The 25,363-nt window shown below is 38.6% G+C and overlaps 1 protein-coding gene across 1 annotated transcript in view; it reads left to right on the top strand.

The window, feature by feature from the left end:
* Positions 1–24,618, top strand: part of CDH2 (cadherin 2) — a 113,297-nt gene extending 88,679 nt beyond the window's left edge. The window contains exons 10-16 of the mRNA XM_056485110.1: positions 151–407; positions 1,685–1,827; positions 3,036–3,269; positions 3,589–3,822; positions 5,058–5,197; positions 15,940–16,104; positions 23,191–24,618. Coding sequence (XP_056341085.1) covers positions 151–407; positions 1,685–1,827; positions 3,036–3,269; positions 3,589–3,822; positions 5,058–5,197; positions 15,940–16,104; positions 23,191–23,397 — 1,380 coding nt within the window. The 3' untranslated portion in view covers positions 23,398–24,618. The remainder of the gene's footprint in view (positions 1–150; positions 408–1,684; positions 1,828–3,035; positions 3,270–3,588; positions 3,823–5,057; positions 5,198–15,939; positions 16,105–23,190) is intronic.
* Positions 24,619–25,363: the final 745 nt, after the last annotated feature.

Below are 25,363 nucleotides of genomic sequence, written 5' to 3' on the forward strand. Positions count from 1 at the left end.
GATATCGCACTCTCTTCAGACTCTGTGCTCATTTTTGAGAAAAGCAGTACAAAGTAATCTTCAAAAACATGCTTTACATGTAAAATGTTATTGTGTGTCCATTGCTACTGTGAGCAGACATCAACACTTCCTGCTCTTTGCTCTCCCCAGTCTATTGACTTCGAGACCAACAGGATGTTTGTGCTTACCGTGGCTGCGGAAAATCAAGTGCCTTTGGCTAAGGGGATCCAGCATCCTCCTCAGTCAACAGCAACCGTGTCCATCACGGTCATTGATGTGAATGAGAGCCCGTACTTTGTCCCAAACCCCAAGCTGGTGCGTCAGGAGGAGGGGCTGATGGCTGGCAGCATGCTGACGACCTTCACCGCGCAGGACCCGGATCGCTACATGCAGCAGACGTCCCTAAGGTCTCTAAAGCATTTTGCAGTATCTGGGTGGGGAGCAGAGAGATGGCATGTGAATGATTGCATTTACTGCAGCACACAGCTGTCCCAGCACATCCTGTGGCTTTTGTGCAGGGATTTTTGGCGGTAGAGAAGGTGAACTGACCAGTGTTCATAGGTGTGTAAACTGGGTCATCTTCTCATCCTGAGTCCCATTTCATGAAGAGAGAATGCAGTTATGCATCTCTGGTATAGTATATGTTCTATCCCAACAAATTCAGTCAGAGCAGATGCATGCTTCTGTGAAGATCGTTTGCAATTAAAATTCACCAGTAAAATGAGATTGTTGATGAAATCTGAAGGGTTTTATTTTAATTTTTTCTCCATCAACGCAAAATGGTGTTGTTACCTGTCTATGAACTTTTGTACTGATAGCTGTGATCATAATTTAATTATAATTTTTCTTATATCTAAAACTTTGCTACAGGAGCATGCCTCATATAAGACATGGTCATTATGTGCAGAGCTGAGGCTATGACTGCCCATGGGTCAGGACACACCTTATGCAGCTTTTTTTTTTTTTTTTAAGCTCACATAGAAGAAACTCCAGAACTTTGTCTTTCCTTCCAAAATCAAGATTATCGTGATTTTATTTTCTCTTGATTTTTGGTTAGCTGTTTGTGATACTTAGCTCATTTCTGGACAGAACCATCTTAGAAATAACAGCATGAGGACTTCAATACTAAGACAGCTTGCACTTGATTACTGTCAAAGGGAAAATTTATTAGATAGAGGAATGGTTTTGAAAGCAACTTCTCTTTCAAATTAGGATAAGAAACATGCAGCAAAACCAGGGCCTCTGAGAATGGAGTGATATTGAAGTGCTAGAACAATGTGAGTTAGTGCAACTAACACTCCATTTTTACCTGTCTCCTGCTCTCAGCACTCTGACAAGATGAAAATAGTGTGAATAGCTCTGTAGGTGTAGAAAAACCAAGAAGGATCCTGACTGAATATTTTAATTGAGTCTGAGTATTAATGTTATATAGTTTACGGTAATTATGTTGTTTCCTCCAGTTACATGATAACTTACAGGACAAGGCACTTCAAGAATAGAAATCCAGGACTGGTTTTAATACATATTTACAAGAAATTTACTGACAGGGCTTGATAAATGGAAATTTGTAAAATTCTATCTTCAAATTCCAAAAACGTGTTCAGAATACAAATTAAAATACTAATACTGTCTTTGTTGTCAATATTTTTGTTGGCAGATAAATAACTTGTGATTAAATACGCAGGTACTCAAAACTTTCAGATCCTGCAAACTGGCTGAAAATTGACCCTGTTAATGGACAAATAACTACTACAGCTGTTTTGGATAGAGAGTCAATATATGTGCAAAACAATATGTATAATGCAACGTTTCTTGCTTCTGATAATGGTATGTATCAATACTGTGTATTTTTTTCAGAAAGCTTTTCTTCTTTGTGATTGAATGGCATTCAGTTTTACTAGGGCAGAAAACAAGATATGCTTAGAATACATCCCATTGGAAATCTGTATTAGTATCAGACTGTGTATAATTTCCCAGCTATTTGGGAAATGGCTGAAAAAATAATTCTCTGACTTTGTAGAAAAAGACTGTCTTGGTTAAATAAGTTGAGTGACAGAAAATTGAAAAAAACCCTGCATGGGAGTGTGGTAGGTTGAGTGAATGCACAGCATGAGTGTGCTTTATGGGGAGTAATGTGTCATTGGAGGGGCTTTGTATTTTCCCACATTCAGGCTGCAGCAGTGCAGAGGGAAAAGTATCTTTTTTTTTGTCAGTTTGTTAGTGACAATTAACACTGCTCAGAAATGAGTCCTTTGATTTCAGCTGGAGTGCTGCACTGTTCATAGCTGATAGCAGAAAGATGGACAGGCACAGTTAGGAACATTCTCACATTAGAAGGGAAAACTGAAACACTGGGGCTATTTGCCTTGGAAAGAAGATGTGGTAAAATTTTCTGAACTGGAAGCTAGATCAATTGTTTCTATACTTTGGCTCTGTTCTGGAGAAAAAAAATATAAATGGAACTGGAAGATTATGGGAGGTGGAAAGCGGACCATTGGTAGTTATACTGAAAATTTCAGTGCCAAAAGATCACATCAGTGTGTGATTACAGCAAGGTTTATGGAAGCATCACACAGTCAATGTGGATAGCAGGAATGTCTAGAAATGGCATGCTGAAAGTCAGTATTAGAAAGAATTTAAATAGCACATTTATGATGAAGGGTGGTCTTAAGCCTTCAAAGTTAGGAAATAATTTGTCCAGAGGACAAACTATCTCAATTTTGCACCTTCTTCTTTGAAGCCTTTGATGTGGACCATCTCTGGAGATTAACTGTCTGTCTGGTCAGAGAAGTGGATGAGTCCCTGATCTATGGATCTGCAGTTATTTGCTGAATTGTGCTGAGTAGGGCCATTTTTCTGAGAACAGACTACATAAGAATTACTAGGAGCAGTGACAGTGTTAGATTGGTTTTGTAAAAGACGAAATCCCAAAACTGAGGTAAACATATTTACGAGGTAAAAAGAGTGTTGGTGCAACTTCATTTAAATACCTTTGCAACTGGAAACAGGCTTAATGCTATTAATTTTTCTCTTAGGAATACCCCCGATGAGTGGAACTGGCACACTTCAGATATACCTGCTGGACATTAATGATAATGCCCCCCAAGTGCATCCAAAAGAAGCCACAACTTGTGAAACACTGCAGCCTAATGCTATTAACATCACTGCTGTAGACCCTGACATTGATCCAAATGCAGGCCCCTTTGCCTTTGAGCTGCCTGACACACCTGCCAGTATTAAGAGGAATTGGACCATTGTTCGAATCAGTGGTAATTAACTTTATGGAAATCTTCATAGTTTAAAAGAAACTTTTGCAGATGTCTTCTCCTTGGTATTATTTTGCAACATACATGAATTTGGTTAATATGAACAAGAAATCACCTTAGTGTAAGTTCCCCAGAGAACTAGAAATTTTAAGAAAGAAAAAGTGGTCAGAGCAGTCAGGAAGTCTGCTACTCTGAGTGTCACATTGCAGTTTGAGCAAGAAGTTAATGCTGAGCTCAAACATGAGCTGTTTTTGCCAGCACTATTTTAATCCTATGTAAGCAATATATTACTTTCTAACCAGGGCCTTATTTTCACACACAGGTGACCACGCCCAGCTCTCCTTAAGAATCCGGTTCCTGGAGGCTGGGATCTACGATGTGCCCATAGTAATTACAGATTCTGGAAATCCACATGCATCCAGCACTTCCTTGCTGAAGGTGAAAGTCTGCCAGTGTGACTTAAATGGAGACTGCACTGATGTTGACCGGATTGTTGGTGCAGGGCTGGGCACTGGTGCCATCATTGCAATTCTGCTTTGTATCATCATCTTGCTCAGTGAGTAGATTGCTCTCTGAATTCTGACTCCTTTACTCTTGCTTTGCAAGTACAATATTACGTTTTAGTATCAGGTATCTTAACAAAGACTGGGGAGTTATTAAAGGCTCAGGTCCAGGAATTATTGCTGCATGGTTCAGTGTTTTGGACAAGTATGAAAACTTCTGACAGTACAGTATTTGGAGTTGGACAAGTACAGCTAGCACCTGTTTGGCAGTCAAGTCCTGCAGTGGGTTTGTGAAAGAGATTTTTTCATTAATACCCATGGATACTTGTAAGGTTACATCAGTGACTAGCCAGGTTGGAGATGTGATTAGTCCCCAGGCATCTAATCTCTCTTGTGCTGTGAGTATTGTGTGATTTGGTGCCACCCATAGCGGGTAACAGTGCTTCTAAGGAGTGCTCTGATGTTACTACTGCTGTGCTTCAGATAAATGCAAGCAGGAATTACTGTTGGAAAGTAACGCATCACAGCCCTTCACGTTAAACCTGACAAGAAAGGCAGATGTTGCAGTGGTGTGTCTGTTGAAGTACTACATGAAGCTGTGCCAGTATTTCATTTTGTGTGAAGTGCATTGAGTAAGGGAAATGACTAAAAATCATGAGGACATGTCTGTCCAGTGTAGTAAATTAGATACTAGCTCTCCTACACATTAGAGTTAACTGATTGCCTATGGTGGTGGAGCACAAGGGAGAGATTAGCCTGGTCATAGTACACTATGCACCCATCTAGAACATAGAAAATTATGGAAAGGAGTAATAAAAATGAAAAAAATTGAGCCTGGTGGAGCACATGATTCTATACAAGCACGCAGTGCATTTACTTTCTTGATACTTTCTAAATGCTAGGTATGAAACTAACAGAGTCTTATTGAAGGAGAGATTTCTTTCTGAATATAGTGGTTTATGAAGCATAGTCTTTCTTAATTGATGACAAGTTTATTTTGCAGATGTGGAATGGACTTGTTACTTACAACCTTGAATATGTAATAGATTTCCTAACCAAATTTTCTGTAGTGATGTGAGTTTAAACATCTCGTGCTTAAGCTGCCTTTTGCCAGATTTTTAATTTAAAAAATCCTGTACCTTATCCAGAACAGTCAAATCCAACTTCATTGCTTTTTTCTTTCTGTTATTTTTTCTTTTTTAAATCTTGACATTAAATTTCTACAGTTTTCTATGGCTATATTTCAGAATCAAGATGTGGTTTTGTCTCTTCTGTTTCTTTGTTCCAGTTCTAGTTTTGATGTTCGTGGTATGGATGAAACGCCGTGATAAAGAGCGTCAGGCAAAGCAGCTCTTGATTGATCCTGAGGATGATGTGAGGGACAACATCCTGAAATACGATGAGGAAGGGGGTGGAGAAGAAGATCAGGTGAGGAAAGGTTGATGGGTTTTATGTATAGATTTGCACTTCTCCCTGCACTTCATTTCGTTTACATTGAGACACTCCGGTAGGTAGCTGATTTTTACATTAAATACTGAAGGCAATAACTTTAAATAAAACATTGCTTTCTCATTTTGTTTTTTTTGCTGTTGCAGATATACCAATTGCTTGCCATTTGGATGAGATGTAAAAACAGTATCTTGTCCTCTTTCAGTAAAAGCATTCTGAACAGCTAAAGCTGTTGCATTTAAATGAAAGTTAACATCCACTCTCATTGCTGTCTGTAAACTTTCCTCACTCCTTGTCCAGGAACTTGTTGTACAGCAACACAAGTGCAGGGTGCCTAATATCATCTAAACCAAATATAACCCTTTCTTGGTGGTGGGTGAATGTCTTTCTAGATATACAGTAATCTTGGCTATTGACAGATTAGCCACCAGTGGGATTTCAAGCTTGGAAAGCATTTAGGTTTCAAGTAGCTGTCAGGGCACATCTGTGTTTATTCAAATACCTTCCCAGGCAGATGCCATATGCATTTACTCTTATGTCACCTCTGGTTGAACCACTGCTGATATGTCAGAGGACTAGGGGTGATGTGTATATGCTAAGAATAGCTTCTTTTTCCCCCTTCTCTCTCCAAGTTAGTGGATTTTCAAGCAGTGTGATTTCCTTCCTTCAGAGGACGTTTATTAAGTGTTTATGAACATGACAAACAGCAGATTTATGCACATTATTAATGGTAGAAGTAAGTGGAGTAATTACAAAGAGAACAGTGCATATAATAGAGTCTACGAAATTTTCCAGTTAAAAGCCTTGAAAAATTAAGTGCAATTCTTCCACACATCCCCAGTCTCAGTCATCTGGCACTTGAGTTATCTGAAAAGTGTCTCCCTTCACTGGTACAGACTTTTATAGTTTCCTTCTGCTCATTTGTTTGTTTGTCTGAAATTTGTGTTCCCCTTAGTAATTTCCATGCTTCCTGCGTTTCCCCAAGTACTGTTCCTACTTCCTGGCTTTTCTGCATAATGCTCTTCTTAGGCAGTTTTCAAAGGAAACTTCAGTTTATGCAGTTTTGGAGAAATGCTTATGTTAAATAAAGTGAGAACAACCCTTTGAGTCTATGCATGTATTCCAGTTGTTTGTACGTAGTTTGAGGACAAGAGCTGCATCCGGTTTGTGCATCTGTTATTGCACAAGGAAGATTTTTGCAATCTTAAAATCTTTACAGTTTTGCATTCTTAGAAGAAAATTAGGAAAACTCAGTCCTGTGAGAAGTAATTTTTCAGTTCTCACATGGGATTATGAGCTTTGGTCATCCAGAATTCTCTGGTGGATCTGTTAAAAATTGTCACGGGTCTTTTATTTTTAATTGCTGTCCATGCAACCCTTAAGGACAGAGTTAGGTTCTCTGAGTGCAGTCCATGGGGAAGGCACAGGTGGTGGTAGGGTGGTGTTGGAGGGATTGTGCTGCAGAACAGGAGCATTAAGCATTGTACCAGTGTACAATGAGAGTAAAATGGGAATGGTTCTGCAGTCGCTCCTCTGCCCATCTTGTGCTGTGCTCCTCTCCAGCTGGCAGTGCTGTTTGTGAGGGGGATGCAGTGAGGGTGGTGTGGCAGGAGGGAGCATCCTGTGAGTGCTGCAGAGGTTAGTGCAACATAAACCATCCATAATCACAGCCTTTCACCAGCAGTGGATGAACGTGCTGCACACAGGGAGAGGAGAGCTGCCAACGGGTGGACCAGCAGGAAAATAGAGAGAAATGTGAAATTAGGACCATTTCCTCTCACAGTGGGCATAGAAGGCATCTAGACTAGAGAATTTTAAGGGCTTTACAAAAGACTGAAAGATTTTTAGTCGCAAACCCCCTTCTTACTTTCTAAAGGTGAATTTTACAGCCACTGCTGCAATTTAGTTATCTTCACTGCAGCTACTTTGTTCAGGTACACGGATCCCTTTTTTGATCCTTTGACAGCAGGCCAGTCTTTGGGGATCATGACCACTTCTACTGTAGCCAGTTTTATACCAGTAACAGGCATGGGGCTAGGTTCTCCCATAGCTTCAAATCTAGGAATTTATTCCTATGCAGAATGGATGAAGAGAGAGCATGAACTTTTAAACTTTTTTTTTTGTCTAGAGTGATAATGTAAATATGTTCCGTCTTTTCAGGGAGATTATTTTGCTTTATTTTGGTTAGACATTTTTTTTAAACCTAAATTCTGCCTGTACTTAATTATGATGATAATAATTCCTAGGTTTGTTTCTTCTTGGTTCCCTCCTGGCCCCCCTCGCCTCCTGTGCCCAGGGAAAAGAGGGAGGATTATATTTCATTTGGGTTTATTTGGTTTTGCACATATTTTATGTGAGATTTAAGAACTTAGAATGCAAAGATTTTTGAGTGTCCCCACAAGTTCTCTGCAAGCAGTAATCTCATTTTTTGCAAACCATGGCTTAATAAAATACTGCATAAGCAAAGCTGTGTGCAGAGCATTATGGGCAAAAGGTATTGGCTCTAAAGACCTTTGTGTTTTTGCCAATGTTAATGAAAGTATTCAAGTGTCAGAGTGAGGGTTCTAAAAAAGTACAGGACTAACATCAAAAATGTATTTTCAGAATAAGGCCTCCTAGGGTAAAGCTGCCTCTGCTCTGTTAAAATCAAGAAAAATTGCTTTGTGTCAATCTTGGATCCATAAGTCATCAGCAAATTACAGGAAAATGCTCTGCGTCACTATTAACTTTTTTATGGTGCACCATCCCTAAAATCCTGAGGATTGATTAAACAAGCAGCTTCAGTAGAAGGCAGTACACAAGGTGACTCAAACAGAGCCATCCAGCCCAGAGTGCATCTCATGTGGTGTAGTAGAAGGGAATTTTAAACCCTTGTGTTCTTCTCAGTGAAAACAGCATTTTAAAGGTTCCGACTTTTTCATAATCGGTAAAATGACTTTTATTTATAGCCAGAAAATTCCTTTTTAAAATCTCATGCTTCTCTAGAAGGACAGCTTGAAGATTTTCCCTGTGTGGCCTGGTATTTCCCAGATGTTTAGGTTATTTGAAGATAAGACTGTTAGGGCTTTAAGGTAAGTGAGAGTCCTTAGTTCTCTCCGTATCCTTAAACAAATTAAACTGGAGGCTTTTATCTTAAAATTATTTATTTATTTGAGAGGTTTCATTTATTTATTTTGAAGCTATGCAAGTTGGGTTTCTTAGCTGTCACGGCAGACCCAGAAACTCCTAAAACATGTTCAGCATGTTCCTTTCAAACTCTCTGTACATTCTGTCAGGGTGATGTCTCCTGTAAGAAATCAGATGAGTTCAAATTCCAGCTAGTTCCTCTGAGTCATAGCAACTGCCAGCAACAAGTTGGAATTCCTCTTTGGTTTTGTTCGTGTGTTTGGTTTTTTTCCTCCTGCACCAGCAGTTCCAAGGAATTATGATGTGAAATCTGTAATAAAAGAGCAGTTTAGCCCATCGTGAAGGTCTTCTGTTAATCCCATCTGAGGCCATCTTGTTCAATCTGACAGGCTGAATGCTTGTCAAGAAAATTGAGATCTTGAATGATTCATAGTTGTCTTCTACCCTGGCATGATGTAAACTGGGTTGTGTGATCTCCACAGCAGCTGAGAAAAATGCTATGAATTCTCTAAGCCAGAAAAGCTTTTGATCTATGGGTCATAACTGAAGTCAGCCTGCTCACCTCTGAAGAGCATTGTCAACACTGGGAATGTTCTGGACTGTTTTCTCCTAGAAAAAGCAGGCTGAAAAACAGGCTTCAGTAGGTTTAGAGCACTCCTGTCCTTCCAGGCAGCAGCTTTCTGGGTTTTGTGAACAATGACTGTACTAGCAGAAGCTGGGGATGAGGGAGGAATGAGAGAAAGCAGAGGTATTCCAGGTAGAAAAATTTGGATTCTTCTCAGGATTCTGTTTACTATTTTGTACTTACAAAGTTTAGCTGTCTGACTTAGGGAAGATGGGCCATGAGAGGGTTTGAGTCACCATCACTCTACAGAAGTCAGTGGGACTGGTTGGGAAAGGGAGAAGTGTTGGTGGTTTTTTGTGTTTATCTTTTGGCTTTTTGCTTTGTTTGTTTGCTTTGGTTTGTTTTTTGTTAAACCTTGGTATTTTGTTTTGATTTTCTTAAAATTGCATCTGAATCTTAAACTCTTGGGCGTGGGGGAAGTAGAGTTTGTTATATTCTGGAACAGAAAGTTCAAATTACATAACTGGTAGTGAGTGCCACTCTTGATGACTATGGACCTCATGATGTGTAGCTTGCAGTTGTTTAGCAAATGGGGAGGTGTGAGGTGCAAATGGTGAATTTTCTTTGCTGCTACAATGTGCTCTGAACTTGTGACACCAGTCTCAGATGCAGACACCAAGACCTGCTGCTGACTGAGCCTTGAAGCACTTAGCATGTGTCTGCAGCATAGTTCACACACACAGCACATCACAGCCCATAACCATCACTAACTCATTTCCATTGCACATCTCGGGCCATTTGTGTGACTTACATCAAGGCACTGGGTGCCTGACTGGGATATGTGCAGCATATGTCAGCCTGATAACTGTGACACATTTTTTTTCATCTAATTGCTTTTGTATACATCTCATTGCACAAGATGATTCTCTCCTTTCAGTTCATTTCTATAATGTTTTCTGAATTTTGGTAGTGGTTGCTAATGCAGGTGGTCCTGTTGAAGCAAGCTGTCTGAGCAAGTGGGTGGTATGCTTTTAAAGTATTGCAGATGAGCTGTTTTGAACATGTAGGATAATCTAGCCCTCAGATCTTTTCAGCACAAGAATTTCAATGCGATGATTTTACTATTATTCAAAGTAGTTTTCTTGCTGAGGAGTCTTCATGGCCCTTGCTACATCAGGTTTTTTTGTTGGTTTTTTTACATTAGTCAATACCTTGGTTTTTGTCATATTTTTTACATATTTAGGTAAAAAGAGAAAATAGTAGCATTTATTTTAATGACGTTAATCACATTAAAAATAGAAGATGAATGGTTTTTTGTTATGTATGCAGGATCTAAATTCTAAACAGAAATTGCTCCTTTATGAAAGGGTAGCTGTGTTCCAGCATTTATGTGGCATAGATAAAAGCAAAATCAGGTAATCCTTCTAAATTTTTGTGTGTGGGTTTTGGCTTTTTTTTTTTTTTCTTCTTATTGTCATAACTTTCTGTATACCAAATTTTAAGATAACATCAGTCTTCTGTGCTGGGTGTTGTTACCACCTCTGTTATAAACATGATAATGGTCCTTACCTACTGCACTAACTTTATAAATCCATGTGATTACATTTTCTTTTTTCACCACCCTATCTGAGTGTTAATCAGATCATTTACTCTCAGCTTTTAACCTTCATTTTGCATTGCATTAAAAATAGAACATGTTTTATATTCTGAAATTTCAAACATAATGAATGAAATAAAGGTTGCTATGATATTCCCCATGAATATACAATACTATAATTAAAAGGTGGTTATTTCAGGGATTGTGTTTGCTTACTAAGACATTAGCTTCACTTTTTTGAATAAGTGACTCATACAGTGCTCCTTTGGAGGAATTACTGTCATTCCTTGGTGAATCTTTATCTCATGATGTGAAAGTAATTTTTTCATAATTCCATTACAAAATTGTTTTGTTTTATCATATCTAGAGCCTCTGCCTGCTATTGTGTTGTATCTGCAGCTGGAGTTTTCACCTTTTTTATTATAAAAAAAGATAAGCTAGCTTCTTCCTTATCTTAAAAATTGTTAACTTGTAATACTCCAGATGCATCTATAATAAAAGCAAATGGGAAAAACAATATGGCAGAAAGTAAAAAGCAAGTGACAAACAAAGAGCAACTGTTGATGCAGGCATTTTAACTATCCTCCCACCTGAAGCCTGCATCTAGTCAGTCTTCTCTCTTTGCTTTTTTGAAGTCTCATTATTTCAGCAAATGTAAGATTTAGGGGAGGGTTGGAACATTTTTCAAAACTCAGGCAATATTTTAGGTGCAAATTTCTGACAGCTTTTTAGGTTGATGTTTTGTGAGTTTGGGGGTAGAATATATAGCAGGATTGGTTTTCACTCCCTTTTTATTTTTTTTTTAACATCTCAGTGAGATTCCTTACCTCCCCATCCCATTTCTCTGTTGGCATAGACAGTAGTTGCCTTTGGAACACAAAGGCAAAGCAGAACATGTGTTTTATCCATAAGTATTTCAAAGTCATCATTAGTTCTGTTCTCTTCAGAAAATGAAATACCTGAGTTTATACTAAGGCTCCATCTCCTCTAAAAGGGTCAGGTAAAATTGAAATTTCTGCTGCTCTTGTTTTATATGCACCTAAACCACTGCAGTTAAATGTGTTCAGTGAAAGACACTTAGAAGTCATCAAATTAAGTTAGTGATCTGGTAACAATTAAGTTGATTATTTCTTGTATGGGGATACAGCTGAACTTCCATATTTCTTTGCAAAGGGTGCATCCCTTGAAAACAAAAAACAAGTATAGTGGTTTTGTTACATGATTCGTGTGTCCAGTCATATGTTCATGCCTAGCCAAAGCTTCTGTTCTGTGGTAGGCAAAAACCCAAGTCATCCCTAGGAGTGTATCACACAGTCTCATGAACAGCCAGGGTAAAATAAATAAAATAAACCAAGAGCTCTGGGATAACAGGGAAGCCAGAGTCATAAATCATTAATGAATGTCAGTCACATTCCAGGCACTAGGCTGTGGTAGTGGGAAGTTCAATTCAGATGTAATGTATTAAAATATTTTCTGAGTTTTGCTTTCTTAAAAAAAGTCAGTCCTGTCTCTGCACAGCGTTTTATAGTTTTTGTTCATTGTGGTTTCGTTCTGTTGTTTGTAGTTCTGCATCATAATGCTTCAGGATACATTCATATAAGACAGTTATCAATTACTGTAAATTTTTTTTTAAATTTGTTAGGGTTTTTTTCCAAGAACTTAAGTAAATCTTCTAATTTAGAACAGCTAATGAGGATTAAAAAAATAAACATTTAAAACATCTCCATCTGTAACTAATGACTGCTCTGTGAGGGATTATTACTCAGGTGCTGTTCAGTGAATAGATGTCTTGGCCAAGAGGAAGTTGTTAAAGGAGGAGATTTTTGAAAGGTGAATTACCTTATTTTTCAGTGATTACTGGGGAGTGTAAAATGGCCTTCTATTCTGGATGGTTTTTTCTATTCAAATTGAGATACTTGAACTGTGCTTTGAACTATTGTGCAGGTGTTCTTAAAGAAGTGTTTTTGGGGGTTTCAGAGCCTTCTGCATACACTTCTGGTAAGGTAGTTAATTTTTAGGGCTTGTCTACCTGATTTTGACTTTTAGCACTCTTCAGTGGGATTGTGTGTTTCAGGAATGTAAAGTTTGAATAATGGTCAAAGTCTTTTCTTAAAGCTGCTAGAACTAAGTGGAAGAGCTAATGTCAATATGGTTATCAGCTTGGAGGGAAGAAGGGGTTAGTGGGGTTTGGGGCTGGGGCCAGTGAGATTGATTGATTTCACAAGATGAAACTTTGAATAAAATGCCCTTCTAGCTCATTAAAGTTGTCATCTCTTTAACCACCAGTCATCAAAAAGGCAGCTGTAGTTTCTTCAGTGATAAGGGATTTCATGAACAAACAGAAGAAAAAAAAAAATCATTCTACTTGCTTCACTTACATCCCCATTGTAGAATGTGAGATTTCTGTTTCTCTATTGACTGTAGGCTTGGACTATCAGGCTAGTCCAAGTTTCTTGTTTCCAAAGGCCTGAATTTTTCTAGATGCAAGTGGGAGCAAACTAATATATCTTAGCAATACTACAGTTGAGGAAAAATAAATCCATTCTCTCTTTCATCAACAAATCTAAGCTTGTCCAGAAGTTTGAGGAGGAAAAACATGAACAAACCATATGTTTGGGCATGCTCAAGTCCAAACTGAAGGAAGGAAATTTTTTCTAGAATTGCTTGAGTTAGGGCTAAACAGTACAAATAAATACCTCTGACAAAAATTGGCAGCCATAAGAATTAGATGCTCACAATTCTCATTGAAGTACATTTCCAATGGAGAGCCAAGACCATTTCCACAATGAGCTGCCAGTAATCCCTAAGCAGATTTACCTATGAACAGGTTAAATGGGAAAAGACTGGAACAAAACCAAAACACTGTTGAATGGTGGTCCTGAACTAGGAGTAAAAATGATGACCCAGGATACTGCTCAAAGCTGTCTGCCCCAACCCATCCCAGCATGTTCTCTCTATGATGTGCCTGTGTTCCATTCAGCTGTCACTTCTACAGTTAGCTATCTTAACAAACCCTGTTTGAGGATAACCTTTTAGTCCATTCAGGAGCTTTAGGTAGTATGTGAAAGGCTGTCCCACTTTCCTGTCTGTGAAAGCAGCACTGAGTGAAGAGATGGGACCTCAGCACCTCTAAACAGCTTATGACCTGGCATTTTAAAACACTTTTCCTTCTTTTACTTTGCAGTAATTGAGTTGACTTCAGACAGAATGGTGCTGTGTTTGCTTGGCACTCAGCTGGTTTGGGGATAAGTTGGCCATACCCCACTGATGTGCAGTTAGTATTGATTTTAATGATAAACTCTCTGATTGAGAGTCTGAGGTAATACAATGGATCTTCTTTTCTTGTCTGGACACTATTAGGCCTGCAAGATAAATTTTCTCTGATGGAAGGCTAAATGGCAATGTCACAAATTACCCTAAGCAAAAAAACCAAAGTGAGATTCCACATCAGGACATGTTCTGCACTGCTGTTACCTCACAGATGGTTATCTTTGCTGACTTTTTGGCTATTAGGATCTGGATATCTCTCAAACAATTAAATACATACAAAAGGATGCCTTAGATGTGGACATAATAGACTGACAAACTTGATTTATATTTCTGTATGACCACTAACCAGTAAAAGAATTGTATACATATGTGTGTGAGCAGGAAAAAAAATATTAACTTTACAGAACTGAAATTAACAGAGACACTCTTCTGGTTTTAATACATTGTTATTTAACCATACCAGTTTGAATTCCTCTACAATGAAATGCTTAGATTTAAAAGAAAAAAATTAATTTCTCCCTGTTGGTGTTTTCCACCTTTATCTTTTGGGTGGGTATGAAAAGCACTCGTGTTGCATATTTATAAATTCTAAGAAGTACATTCTTCTCTGTTTGATAGGATTTTCTGATAGCATGTCTCTAAACTATTTTGATTTATTTTACGTAATAAAAAGGGAAAGGATAGAAAGTTCTGTTCTGTTTACTTTTCTCCGATTCATACTGCTTCCTGGAGATCACTTATTATTCTGTTTGGTACATGAAGTACCGAAGGGTAGGAGTTACAGCTCTGCCCCAAGGAACTTGTAATCTAATTAAAGCATATGAAACTGCATTCTCAGATCTCAGTAGAGCTGTTCCACCTTTTTTGACTGTATGTTTGTGTGCAGTCATCTGAGAACTCCAGTAACAAATCAGAAGATGTAGTGGATTTGATAATCAGGTACAGTTCTCCCCAAGAACTGCCATCACTGCTGTCAGAAAGAATTCTTCCCCTGCTGAAAAGTCTGGGTTTGGGGTCACAGGAGGTCATGGTCTCAGAAAGGATCTACATTCCCTTAAGAGCCACTAAGGAACTAATGAAAAATAGTCTGAACAGACAACTTCCAGCAAATTGAGATTATAAATAACATTTTTACCAGAACAGCACTGTTGAAAAATTGATATTTTTGCTGGATAGAGTAGCTTATTTCAGATGTTTATAACTGCTTGGATTATGTGTGGGGCAGGGTGTCTGGCATACAGTAGAGTTGGCATGAGCCCCCATCTGCTGGTAGCTCTTGAATGGCTTTTGTTGAAGCCTTGAAATCCAGTTCTTTGCTGCACATTCTCACCAGTGCCCAGTGTAAAGGCATCCTAGAGCATGACTTTCTTCTAGACATGGCAGCAGTGAGGAGAATGACAATGATGAAATGCATCACACTGTGCAAAGAGAATTCAGGCATATCTATGTTCAGTGCCTAAACATTTATCTAATTAAATTTTTCACATACATACATACAGCTTATTGGAATTCATGCTGCTATGCTAACTTCATCAGTCTGCCAGAGTTTGAAACAGCAGCATCAAGTACTTAATGAACAGATTCGTGAGTAATCTCTAGGAAGTGCTTAGAATTAAGGCCAAATCTGAGGAGCTTTGTACTTCTTACGACATTTTCCCCCTTTTGGCTTTCATATTATGGAAACCACGTAAAATCAGCAAGGGGTCTTAAATTCATTCTTTGAAGGTATTAGAAAATACTGCAGAACACTGTGCTTGCTTTTTTTTTTCCTCAGAATGTATGGTATTTATTTGCTTAGGAAAATAAGAGTTGGATTTGGCATCTTTGCTCTATGCTGTAAATCATCATTACTAGGTAAAGTGTTTAGTCCCTTAATAGTACTACTCAAATCCCTGCTTCTCAAGGGAAGACTTACAAGAAGCTCTACAAATCTGATGGAATAGAATCAAAACAGGAGATTCAGGGAGTATAAATCAAATAACATCCTGTTGGTATGCAAATAACAGTGTTATTGACTTACTCTCAGTAAGCATTACAGTCCTGAAAACAGGACTCGTGGTGAAATGATACTTTGCATTTTCCCTTTTTTCCTACTCATGTTTCCCCCTGACAGATACTGTTTGAAATTCTGCTAACATACTGTGTCTGTTCCATATTTTGCAGGATTATGACTTGAGCCAGCTCCAGCAGCCTGACACTGTGGAACCAGATGCCATCAAACCTGTTGGAATCAGACGTCTTGATGAAAGGCCAATCCATGCAGAACCTCAGTATCCAGTCAGATCAGCTGCTCCTCATCCTGGGGACATTGGGGACTTCATTAATGAGGTAAGGAAGCGAAAAAGGGTTTCCTCCTAAGGTCTGACAAGCTTTTATATTTTGTTTATTCTACTCCGCATGAGTAGCTGTTATGTTAGAACATAATAACTTTTTAAAACTTCCTTGGACAATTAAAACTGTCTCGCTAGACAGAAGTAAATATGTTCTTTTAAAGTGCAGACAAATTTAATTAACTCATTGAAACAGAAAGGGAAGATATATCAATTAACTTCTGTGCGTTCGTATTAATTACATTCATAGTACGTTATCAGCTGCAGCCACAATATCTCCAAGCAGGATTATGCAGTGGGTTCCAACTAATAAACAGACTAACAAAATTGTAGTGTAGCCTAAATTCATTTATTAATTCACAGTAATTCAATAATGGAAGAAGTTCATTTTCATTCTCCTCATACATTACCCTTTGAATCCAGATAATAGTGGAAATTCAGTATCTTCAATAAGACCAAAAGAATTCCATCAAATACGATTAGTGAGCAGGGCAGCTAAATTAAATGTTATGTAAGTGCTTTTAATACTTGTCTTGTCAGAGAGCTTTCAAAGATTTTGCATTATCTTTGATTCTTCAATCTAATAAATGTAATTGAGATTCAGACTATACCAGAGTACTGATAGTTCTGAAAGAAATTATCTTCATTATTTCTATTGCTGGTCAGTCTTAAATTATTGGTGTTGTGGTACTTACAATAGAATGTGTTTCTTGTGCTTGCTGGTTATAGGAAAAAAAAAAAAAAAACGACCCAGAATTTACTGCTGTTTGTACTTTATTCTGTACATGAATTGTAGTAGTTAATTATTTTCTCTGGTTTTCTCATATCTTCCTTGTCAGCTGGAGCTGGACACGTATTGCAGAGTATTGCAGAACAGTTTCTGCTAACGTGTTTATTCTTGTTTGCCTTGAAGAAAAGTCAGGCTAATATACTAAAGCCTTTTGTGTTGAAAAGCTGCAGAAAATTGAATTTGCCCCTTTTAAGGTGTATGGTGATACAATTGTCAAAAAACTTGGAGGGGAGTTCATGAGCAGGAAATGTACAAATATTCTTGTAATTATATTGTATTTTAAGATACTTCAGTTTTTGCATGCCTTACATTTCTACATTACATTACAGTTATAATTGGAAAATAGTTGGAGACATGGGACAATAAAAGTCCCAAGGCAGTGTACACACAAGAACTTCCTTGTGCTTCCAGACAATCAGAGATTCCCATCCTGTTCTCACACAGCTGTGACCAGACAGTGCCCACCTGGCAGGCAGGAACCCACCTGGTTTTTGTTTCTCACAGCAGCTGGGAAGCTCTGCTGTGGAGCAAAGGCAGGGAATGGGTCTGATTCTGCTGGAAAGCCAGAAAGGGGCCCAAGGTTGTCCAGCCTCCTACAGTCTTTTAATGACTTAGCAAGCTGTTCTTGCAATATTATTTTTCAGTGGGTTATCACTCTGGAAGATGATAGCATCAGTGTGTACACATGGAGCTGAAGAAACAGTACTTGCTCTCTTGATTTAACCCAGTGTGTTTTATACTGCACTGCAGACAAGCATGGAGTCATTTTCTTCCTGCTGTCTGTTGTATTATATCAGTACCTCCCTTTATGCTTCCCCTTGCCATCCACCAAAAAAAGAAAGCTTCTCCCAGCTATTCATACACAGTAAAATAATGTCATTAATGTCATTGATTTAAAAAATATGTGGAAATACATATGAAGTTAAAGAAAACACAGCAATTTTCTTGTCTACAAGTTAGCTCAGAATTAATTGTATCCTCTGATTGAAAGGAGCTATGTGAGCTAGGAGTTTTAAGCATTATATATTTAGCTTGTCTTCTTCATAAGGTTTTTTTTTCCCTAGTATTTCACAGTAATGTACTGTTGTACTGTGGGGCATTCCACCTAACCCTTTCTCTAGCAGACAGTAGACACCCAAAGATTGTCCATGCTCTGTTTTCCCAGGAAAATGGGCATTCTATTTCTCTAAAATAGCGTCATCTTCATTTATCTTTTATGTAAAAAACCTGCCATGGCAGATGTGATTATAAATTGTCTACTGGGTGTGGGGGGAAATGAGTTTGTCTTTCATAGTAGTATTCATTGTTACAGTTAAATTTCAAAATTATCAGTGTCTAAGAGCATAAATGTTCAGGCTGCACAGGTTTTCAGACTCTCCAGAAAATTGCACCTGCAGTCCTGGTATGATTAAACCCAAGAAACTTGGTAAGTTTCTCTCAATTTTACTTGAGGTAAATTGAAAAAATATCTTGAGCAAAGCCTGTCCCAGACGTTTCTTAAGGCAGTTCCTAGAGAAGATAAGCTGAGCTGTGGAAACAGCATAGCAAGATAAGAAAGAGCAAAGTTCATATCTCTCTGCATCCAACTTCAATATTATTAGATGTAATTCTTCCCTTGGGCATCTCTAAGCCAAACCACCCACAAAACCAGCCCAGTCCCCAGCTGAGCAGGGAGAGGCTGCTTTTGAATTGTCAGCACTTTGGTAGCAAAGTCTGCATTACCCCCTTGGTTTGCAAAGGTGCAACACCTTTGGAGATCAGTCCATTCTCTTTTGGAGGATGGGCCCTGCTCCAGGAGATGTGGGTCAGTATCATCTTTTGGGATGCTGGTCCTCATGTGGAAATTAATTTAATCTGTTGAGTGCTCACCAGCACCTCAGACACACAGCATTGTTCAGACTAGCTTCTGAATTGCTTCAGCTTTTGACAAAAGGTAACTATAGATCATTGATTTCAGATGCTGGAGGGTTTAGCTCCCATTGCCAAGCAAGCCTGGGGGTTTTCTTCTTATTTTCATTACAGAGTCATAGAAACAAAAAGCAAAAAAAAGATCTAGGGGGTCATTTAGGTTTTTTCCCTTTTAGCAGTACTCTGTTTTTTCTGGTATATTATTTTCTATCTGTTATCCCTTGTATTAAACCTGCTTAACTCAATGAGACATACATAAGTAAGTGTTTTGTAGTGTTCTAATGACTTCTCAGTTGAAAAACAAGTTAGAAATACAATAAAAAGTCATGCATTTTTATAACACAAAGTTGAGATGCCATGTGCAGAGCTATGAACTGTCTAAAATAGGAAGGTTCCAGAGGTGTCTGATAGTCAGAATAGGTTTTGCAGGCATAAGCTAAATGACCTCAGGGACTTTGTTGTTTTGTCTGTTTCAATGGATAGATGAATCTGTAATTGAAGAGGGGAAGGAGAAAACCTCCTTTTATTCCAGTCCAGTGTACAAACAAGTCAGTGAAATAAGTCATGTTTTATTAAGAATCCTCTGCAGACTTTGTTTTCTGTTTTGAGCCTTTTAAAATCTGCAGAGTGTAGAGCATAATTAACACTTAGAATAGTCAGGATTTGCAGGACAGTATTAATTAGACCTGTTGGAGGTAGTTTTGTTAATCCTGTTTTCAAGACCCACCTATATTGTCCCTAGAAATCTCATGCAAGTTGTATTGTGGTGGAGAGTTTGTGGCAAAGACTATATTTATAATCAATAGAGGACATAATCTGAGGTAAACTAAATTGAAACTGCAAACTGAAGGTCTCATCCCATGGGGACATAGAGGACCCTCAATTCATTCTTAGTAAATGGTTATTGATACAGTGCACCTCCATGCAGAATGGAGTCCTTTGATGGTTTCTGTTTTCTCATGTCAAAAAATGGTTCCAGATAGAAACCAATTTTTTTTTATTTCCCTGAAGGTCTCTGTTCTTCTTTTCCTTCTCATCAAAAGTCTGCTGAATCTGATTAAATAGTAGGATTAATGAAAATAGAAGCATTAGATTTTGTAGTGTTCCATGTTAGTTCAAGATTTGAGGGGTTGCTTTTCTTTAATTTGAGAGAAGTGGAGAATGCTGCCTGTATTAAGGCAAGTTTACTGTTTTTCCACTGCCAACAGTAGTTTTCCCATTCTGCTCCTTACTGCCTCCTTAGTGAAAGCTCTGCTATGTATATAAAGGAAGAAAAGGGAAGAGTGAGTCAGTCCAAGGTCTCAAGCTGGCCTCTCTGCTGCTGTGGCTCTTCTGTGACTGCTTGTTGTGCACTGGTGGTGTAGCACATGCAAATAAATATGACAATTCCCTGTCCCATCAGGTACCCCTGCTCCTGAGGATGTGCCCTGGAAATTCTGCTGTTGAATGAGCTTCTCACTCTAATAAAAACTTCGGGTTTTCTGATCAGGAAACCATAAACCAAATAACTGTAACAGCTCTGCAGCTCTGAGGTTCTTGAGCACATCTGGTAAAAACTGAGATCTCTCTTCAGAAGTGACTGACAACAAAAGCCTTGGCAGTAAAATCAGTAGAAGCCACTCCTGGCAGCCATTTGTCATCTTTTCAGTTGTGCAGATGCAGCAGGCTGTGTATGCACACCTCCTCTACCCACTGAAAGGGACAGCATCATGAACTAAAAAGGTGGCAGTGCTGAAAGCAAAGGGAGCTTCATGAGCTGATAGCACTGCCAGGGCTGTCTGACAGGCTGCAGAGCCCAGCAGCAGAGCACAGCAGGACACTGGGGCACTCAGAGAGTGAGCTTAGCAGGGGGAAAGAGAAAACATTGCAGTAGCTCTTCCTCATTTTAGTATGTAACTTGTGACACGACTGTGGCAGAAATCTTGTCATTTGAAGAGTTAGACACCAAGTTCAGTCATTCCACTGTGAACCAGAAGATAGGTGAAAATGTCAGTGTAAATTGTGCTGCTGGTTGAATCAATACCTCCAAAACATGACCCGTGGCTGCGTTCTCTGAATGAAATGGATTACGCCGCCAGCACAACCTTTGAGAAAGTGAATTTGTTAGTGAGATCCTATCTTGTAAGTCAGTAACTCAAAACCAGTTTCCTTTTCTGAAATGCTATCATGATAGCAGCAGCAAATTGAAAAAAAAATTACAACTTCCCCCTTGGAAAAACAGATGGAAAGAGGCTGCCTTCTGCCGTGTCATGGATGACTGATAGGTATCAGAATTTCTGCAGTGATGTAGGAAAATGTTTTGTTCGCTGATTTTTTAAAATAAATTGGTATCCCATGGTTGGCTGGCTATTAGTAGGCAGAACTGCAGGGAAATAACATTCTGTCTCCAGACAGACTTTCTAAATGACTTTCACACATGGATGCCTGGCATTCATACCTCAGCACTCCTTAACCTCAGCTGGTATTTACTCTCCTTCCCTTCACCTGTGTTCCAAACATGTGGGTGTCTGTCACCCCGAGCAGGTTTAAGGAAAGATCTAAATACCTTAAGGCCAGTTACTGTCTAAGAAGTAAAGTTGCCTTTCTGCTTCAGCAGCAGAAAATAAGAGGAAGCCTTAGAACTTCCCCCTTGGAAGCTGGATAATGGATGTCTTCCAACACTTGCTATTGCCTTTTCAAAATCTCACATCTTTTGTGATTATTATGGCCATCAGGTTGGAAAATGCCAGAGAGAGATAACAAGTATCACCAATTATTCTTATCTCATAATTCAAAATTGCACTTTTAATGCAGGCTATTAATAACCTCCTTGATGTTGTTGTACCACATGAAATGAGCATTTCAAGGCCAAAATTTGTTCTTGATTAGAGGTCATTAGCTTGATAAATATGCTGGACTTTTCCACCACTGATTTGGAAATTATTTTAGGTACATTTTGCACAATCCTGAATTATTTAAGTAAGTAATAAAGAACCAGGATTCACTTCTACCTTATCAATGCCAAATGCTTTCATTAATGGGTTTAATATGTACATACTCTATCATACATATTTGTAGAATAAAAATCTGTTTCCATTTTGTCATATTTGGACGAAACACAACTGAGAGTGAAATGTTTCTAAAAAAATTTCTAAATTTTCTAGAAAATTTCTAAAAGCAGAATATATTAAATAATTTGAAGTAAGTGGAAGTATAACAATGCCTTTTTCTAATACATAAACATTAAAAATTAAAAGTGATAAAAATTAATAGTGAGCAATTAAAAATCTTAGCACAGCCTTACGGAATTCTGGAAGATACATTATCCCTTGTCAGTGGCTGCCAAAGTAGATCCTATTCGAAGTGGAAGGTCTTGAAAAAAAGCATTGTTAATCCCATGGAAGAAACTGTATTGTTAAAAAACACAAATCATAAGAGGGCTTTTTGACTTCAGGCTTCAGTTTTTTATATTCAGCTTGTAAATCTTCAGCAGATAAGCACAGAGAAATTGTCTCATATTCTAAAGTTAGTTATTCATATAAGTGTTTAGGTTTGGGACTTCGGTAACAAAACAGGGAATGAAGAGGCTTTTCTCTGGAAGAAGTGTGGTTCTTTCCTGGCTTTTCCTCTTCAGTCTCCCTGCATTTCCTCCAATTCAATTTGTGTTGGTTTTAATTTGGGCTATTCAACTCTATAAACTGGAAATCCAAAAATGCTGATGGCCCATTATTCGTGTGTTGATAACTTCAGTACTTTGAAAGGAGGAAACAAAAACAGTCATCATCTTGTATTCAGCTTTGATGTCACTATGTGTTTTTTCTGAAGAGCAGGTGGATCTCATGGGTGGATGTGGCAAAACATAAAAGGCTTAAGACAACATACCATATATTTTTCTCACAGCAGCCCACAGAGGTACATGAGCTTACAGGACTGACTAAATATGGATTTTGGCACATGCAGATGGACTGCAGGCCAGAAAAGTCAGTGGATATGCTGTTGACCATGTGAGATGGCTGTTGAAGTGAATCCTTACAAACATGCTTGTTTCTCCTTCCTCATGGGTCTAACCATTCCCACATTGCCCATGGCATAGGTTGTGAGCTGTATATCTTTGAAACTGTTTATTTACTAGCTTCAGTCCCCGTGCCATGGCTCTCTCTAAGGTTTTGTTAGGGCTGTAATTGCAGCTAGATTCAAAATGTCCAGTGCTGCCATGCTGGGAACCTGGCTATTCTAAAAGGAGGTACAAAAATGTAAATCCTGTTTTGCACTGAATGGCAGGAGAGGAAGAACTTTGTTTTCTCAAGTGGTGCTTGATAGATAACTGCACTGCAAATATTCCAGATATGCTTTTGTCTTGCTCTCAGATACAGAACTTAATCTTCTTTTCTGCTCTCCTCCTTGCAGGGACTTAAAGCAGCCGACAATGACCCTACAGCCCCCCCGTATGACTCCCTCTTAGTCTTTGACTACGAAGGAAGCGGCTCCACTGCTGGATCCTTGAGCTCTCTTAACTCCTCAAGTAGTGGTGGTGAGCAAGACTATGACTACCTAAATGACTGGGGCCCACGTTTCAAGAAACTTGCTGATATGTACGGTGGAGGTGATGACTGAACTTCAAAGTGAACTTTGGTTTTGGACAAGTACAAACATTTCAACTGATATTCCCCAAAAGCATACAGAAGCTAGGCTTTAACTTTGTAGTCTACTAGCACAAGTGCTTGCTGAAGGCTTTGGCTTAGGCTGCAAACCAATTTGGGCTCCGTGGAATATCAGTGATCCAATGCTGTTTGGAAAAAAATATTGAGCTCAGTTACACTTGAATTTTACAGTACAGAAGCACTGGGATTTTATGTGCCTTTTTGTACCTTTTTCAGATCGGAATTAGTTTTATGTTTAAGGCTTTAATGGTACTGATTTATGAAATGATGCATTAAAGAGACAAAATATGTTGGGGTGGGGAGGAGTAAGGTGAAACACAATATACTTCACAATGCTTTTGTTACATCGCATTGCTTTTATTAAAATAAGGAGATTAAAAATAAACAAAAAAATCCTCATGGAACAATTTTATTATCTGGGAGAGAGGACCATGAGGTGGAACAATGTACATTACTTCTAGTTTTAGATGTTAGGGGACTTTTTTCACTAAAATTCTAAAACTTATGCAGCTGGTTGCAAATAAAGGGAGTTTTCATATCACCAGTTTGTAGCAGAATTGATTTTTTTTTTTTCTTATGCTAGAATGTTAGACACATTTTGGTCTTAATCCATACACGTTTTGGTTTTTGTTGGTTTTTTTTTTTTTTTTTTTTAATTTCTAGAATTTTTTTCCCACTTCACTGTAAAAAATGGTATGTGTACATAATGTTTTATTGGCATAGTCTGTGGAGAAGTGCAGAAACTTCAGAACACGTGTATGTATTATTTGGACTATGGATTCAGGTTTTTGCATGTTTATATCTTTCGTTTATGGATAAAGTATTTACAAAACAGGTTGCAAACAAGTGACATTGATTCAATTGTTGAACTGTAGTTAGAGTACTCAATATTTTTTTTATTTTTATTTTTATTATTTTTTTTTGTTTGGGGAGGGAGAAAAGTTCTTAGCACAAAAAAGTTTTACATAATTTGTACCAAAAAAAAGGGGGGGGAGGGGAGTTGGCCTGATACTGGTGGCACGAGAAAATATACAGTATGTTTTTGGGGAGGGGAGGGGGGGAAGGAGCTTTCAAACTGGAGAGACTTCTGAGAACAGCTTTGCCTCTGTATTGTGTACCAGAATATGAATGATACACCTCTGACCCCAACGTTCTGAATAAAATGCTAATTTTGGATGTGGTGCTTGGTTTGGCATTTTTTCATCCACCTGAGCAGCCCTGACTACAGTAAATAAAAAGTGAGCAAAATGTGTTTGAGTTCTGTGAGAAGTTGTGTGTGCTTCTTTGCCATTTCCTACTGCTGGACCAAAAACAAGCTGCATGTAGAAGAAAACCCAGCACAAATTTGGAAGGCAAGTTCCCAGGTAAAGGCAAAGTGGTCTGTGCTGGGATTTCTGGGAATTCACAGTTTTCAGTTCCCCAGTGATGGCTTAGCTCTTTTGTTTAATGTGCATTATCTAAATAAGAACTTGCAATGTTTTTGGCTCATTTCTAGACTGACAGTTTAATGAATGTGTGATTATGCTATGGGTTGCATAAATAAATTGCAGATTGTGGCAGTCCTCTGCTGCCTGGACTTCCTTGTGCTGAAGTGAAGACAAACCCCTGCTAACGCGAGTGCACATCAAATTTTGCCCTTCAAGGAGGTGCTTATGGTCATGGAGCTCTATCAAAAAGCCCCATTAGATCTGCCATTAGTAAACATGTTTCTGACCTGTTAACCAGGATTTACTTGCAAACAAAGCAAGCATAGTAGGTACAGCAGTTCTGTCTTGGTTCTCCTGCAGCAGTCTGCTCAGGTTTGGTGCCTACATTTACAGACATGATTGAGAATGATGTGAAGCTCAAATTGGCAGAAACCCCACAGTTCCACCATCAGTGGACAGGGAGGGGAGCCAGGCTCTGGGTCTGTGCTGGGG

The sequence above is a fragment of the Oenanthe melanoleuca genome, chromosome 2 (assembly GCF_029582105.1).
Source record: "Oenanthe melanoleuca isolate GR-GAL-2019-014 chromosome 2, OMel1.0, whole genome shotgun sequence".
Classification (NCBI taxonomy): Eukaryota; Metazoa; Chordata; class Aves; order Passeriformes; family Muscicapidae; genus Oenanthe; species Oenanthe melanoleuca.